Below are 3409 nucleotides of genomic sequence, written 5' to 3'. Positions count from 1 at the left end.
TGATCGATGCTTTTTGGAATTCTTGACTATATTATGAAGTAATGGGTCAATAAATACTACTTTGGTATGTTTCCTATAATTGTGAACAAACTCAACTCATGGAACATTTCTAGGAGAGTGATTGATCCAAAATGGACTAATATGAGTATAAGAGGAAGACTTAATCGTTTTCATGAATATATATGTATTCTATGGCTAGACAATTGTAATATCTTTGTGATATTTGAACAAATGTTAATACGTATATATGAAGTAATAATTTTTCATAAAGGGAATGAGATAATGTTAAGTCGAGATACAATGATATGTTTCATCAGATTGGAACTAAAGACTCACTGTTGAATATTTTTCTCCTATTTTTTCTCAATTATATCTCGTAAATCGCACAACCCATTTTATCGTATGAAACTCTACTCTGATAAGAGAGGTTATACTTTGGGTTTTGATTGACTATCATGCTCGAGTGAAAAATGTAAATAAATATCATAATTAATATTCAAAAGTGATCAAAATGAGTCAATTTGATCAACATTAAAACAAGATGAGATGAATCTCATCCTAAAATAAAATTATCTCTAGGTGAGAGATAATTTGATCCTTAAATGCAATTAAATAATTTTGAAATTCAAATTTCAATTGATCTTCATCTCCTAAACCTTATTAGATAAAATTTTCTCCTCTATAAATAAAAATCCTATCAAAGGTTTGGAATACATAAAAATTCACTGAGCATCATATATTGTGAATGTTTTTATCAAAAACTGGATATTTAGATTATGGCTAAAGTGCACATTTCATCATGTAATTGTGCACCTGACATGAAAGTCCGAGAAGGCTCCTAGCATGACAAATTTAAAATATTAGAAATTTTTTGTTGCTAGTCAAGTATTTATCTTTGTGATATTTGTAATTTATACATAAAATAAATAACATTTTGCAATATACAAACTAACATAAAATCGTACAAATTTCACGATCATGTTTATGTTTAATGTTCATGAAACATTGAAATTTCTAATTACAAAAGAGACACAACCTCATCAAAGCCATCGACCAAACAATTGTAACTATATCCGATAGACAATGAGCCCCATTTTTCGCGAGAAAATCGGGTGATCATTTTTCTTTTTCTTGCCAAAAAAGGTACCGTATGTTGAATAGATTAGATCCAAGAGGAGAGGGAACTGCAAGGACGTGAAAATATAGATTGGAACACTAGCTACTACTGCTGCAGGAATTAGTATCTTTTCCTTGTGTTTGCTCGCCACAAGACAAAGGACAGCAGTGATGGCTATCATCATGGTTGTTATGGAGAGAAATAAGGTGACAAGACCAATTATCAGCCTCTTGGGAAGAACATAAAGAAAATCACTTTCCCCATATCGTGAAGTGAAGATGGATCAATAGAGAAGTGGCGGCTGTGAATAAAGATAATGCATTTAAAAAGACAAAGACGATGAATGCACTTTCATTAGAGAAAATCGGGAGGCCAGTATTATCGTGATTGCCGCTGGGAACAGTGATTGCAGCAGCAAACGCTATAGTGGCGATCAAGGATGCCACAATTGTGCATGAATTTGCTACACCTTTCATCCAATTCTCTCCTTCACGTACTAGGTCCTCGTGTTGCACAGTAAATCGCGCTGCAGGAGTTTCTCCAAATTCGTTATCCTTCAGTCTAAATTTGGATGGCAGAAATTTCTTGACTTCCTGAATGAGAAGCGTAATTAAAAATGTTTCTTTTATCATCAGTAAGCTCACATTTAAGATTGATCGTCGTGCATGAAAGATTCTTTTATCATCAATATGTTAGTTACCTGAAACCATTGCATCTCACGTTGCATTTGAAGTACTGCACCAGGAATTAGTTTTAGTTTGCTTAGAGGCGCCAGTGTCCCCGCCAAGTGCAATATACTGTTATCTTCCATGTCCAAGTGGTGGGACAAGAGATTTTTACATAGATCCATACGATATATGAAGTTGAAAACTTTTTCCTGACGATGTAAAATTGCCAAATCCAATACAGAACGATCTTCTCTATCACGAAACAAAATTGTATCCGGAAACTGCTGCGAAATTTGTTCCACCACCTCTTTAACTCCAAATTCTGCTGCGGAAAGCAGTGGGCCTTTCACAATTGATTCATAAGCCTCGTACTCATTTAGAGTTTTAATTTGTTGGCACGCCAAATTCACGAGCTGAACTGCCTGACAATGCTTTTTTTTTTTTCTCCCCGATGTGTTTAATGGGAGGCACTAGAGTTGCAAAATTAAGTCAAGAATGCTGTAATTAAATTTCAGCCAAAATTAAATTAACGTTACCTAAGAACCCCAAGACTTTGTAAAGCATGTCTTGTAATCTTTGGCTCACTGCAAGTTATCATCAAAGCAATTAAATCAATTAGGAAAACTACTTTATCCAAGCAGAATTTGCAACGTGCCCTTGAATTTGTACTGGTTAAATTTTTTGTACAATTAAACCTGGAATGTAGAAATTTCGCACTGGGTCCTCTATATCAGATCTGCGACCTTCTGTAGCACACTGGTCCGAGTTCACTGGAACACCTTGAATAAAAGCATATAATAATATAATTAAGCTCCGCAAACACAGAAATTAAGAGAATTTATTGAAAAAGTGATATCCTTACATGAATAGATAGCATTTTCCCAAAAGGATAGATGACTCCCACTTCGAAACGCCGACACGTTCGAAAGAATTGCTGATAAAACACTACCAACATTGGGAAGTTCTAATTTTGCGAGTTGGGGAAATCGATCAATCAATTTTAGGGCCTCATCTACTTAATAAAATAAATTAAATTAACAAGCATTACAGGAGATGATTTATATATATATATATAAATAATTAAATAAATAAAGCAGTTGTAAGAGTAAGATTATATATTTATTTGTTTGACTATAGTACTGTTGTAGGTTCTCACCGTAGTATCCGGAATATATTACGTAACTAACAAGCTGAAGCCCATACATGTCTGCAAAGGGCTTAACACCACCATGCACGTCTTCAGTCTCCCAAAAGCATTTGAGAGTTTCTGACAAGAAGTATTGGAAAGTATCCTTGTGATCAGAGTCGGCGGCCACGTGAATAGGTAGAGACTCAAACCTGTCGCAAATATACAACAACCGGCGATGTTTTTGCACCAGAATACGCGCAGCTTGCGTGTTACCAGTAGCACAGCGTAGATAAGTACAGTTTTGGATTTAATAGCTCTAGGTTCGAGATCCTCAATACACATTGTTTCTACCAACATTTTCACGAATTTAATTGCCTTGTTTCCTGCTTGGACTGCTACGTGCAGGGCAGTCTCCTGTCTCGAGTTGATATTGGCAGCGGCTGCATCGATTAACCCAAATTTTTTGGCCTCCTCCCAATCGCCTTCCAGAGCAGC

At 35.4% G+C, this 3409-nt stretch overlaps 1 protein-coding gene across 1 annotated transcript; it reads right to left on the bottom strand.

The window, feature by feature from the left end:
* Positions 1-1163: 1163 nt before the first annotated feature.
* On the bottom strand, positions 1164-2781 carry LOC127806910 (uncharacterized). Its single transcript, XM_052344503.1, has 4 exons — positions 2648-2781; positions 2481-2564; positions 1818-2369; positions 1164-1710 (listed from the first exon to the last, which is right to left on the bottom strand). Exons 3-4 carry the CDS (start codon positions 1965-1967, stop codon positions 1369-1371), a joined length of 492 nt encoding a protein of 163 aa, XP_052200463.1. The 5' UTR covers positions 1968-2369; positions 2481-2564; positions 2648-2781; the 3' UTR covers positions 1164-1368.
* Between the last annotated feature and the right edge of the window lie 628 nt (positions 2782-3409).

Source organism: Diospyros lotus, chromosome 7 (genome assembly GCF_014633365.1).
Source record: "Diospyros lotus cultivar Yz01 chromosome 7, ASM1463336v1, whole genome shotgun sequence".
Lineage (NCBI taxonomy): Eukaryota > Viridiplantae > Streptophyta > Magnoliopsida > Ericales > Ebenaceae > Diospyros > Diospyros lotus.
Note: the sequence above shows the minus strand (reverse complement) of the source record. Positions and strands in the feature narration are given on the sequence as shown.

Excerpts from the sequence above, each read along its gene's own strand:
- LOC127806910 (XM_052344503.1), bottom strand. The coding sequence starts at position 1,967 with ATGGATCTATGTAAAAATCTCTTGTCCCACCACTTGGACATGGAAGAT. Across the intron at positions 1,711-1,817 it reads GTGAGATGCAATGGTTTCAG|GAAGTCAAGAAATTTCTGCC; the intron begins GTAACTAACATA and ends CTTCTCATTCAG.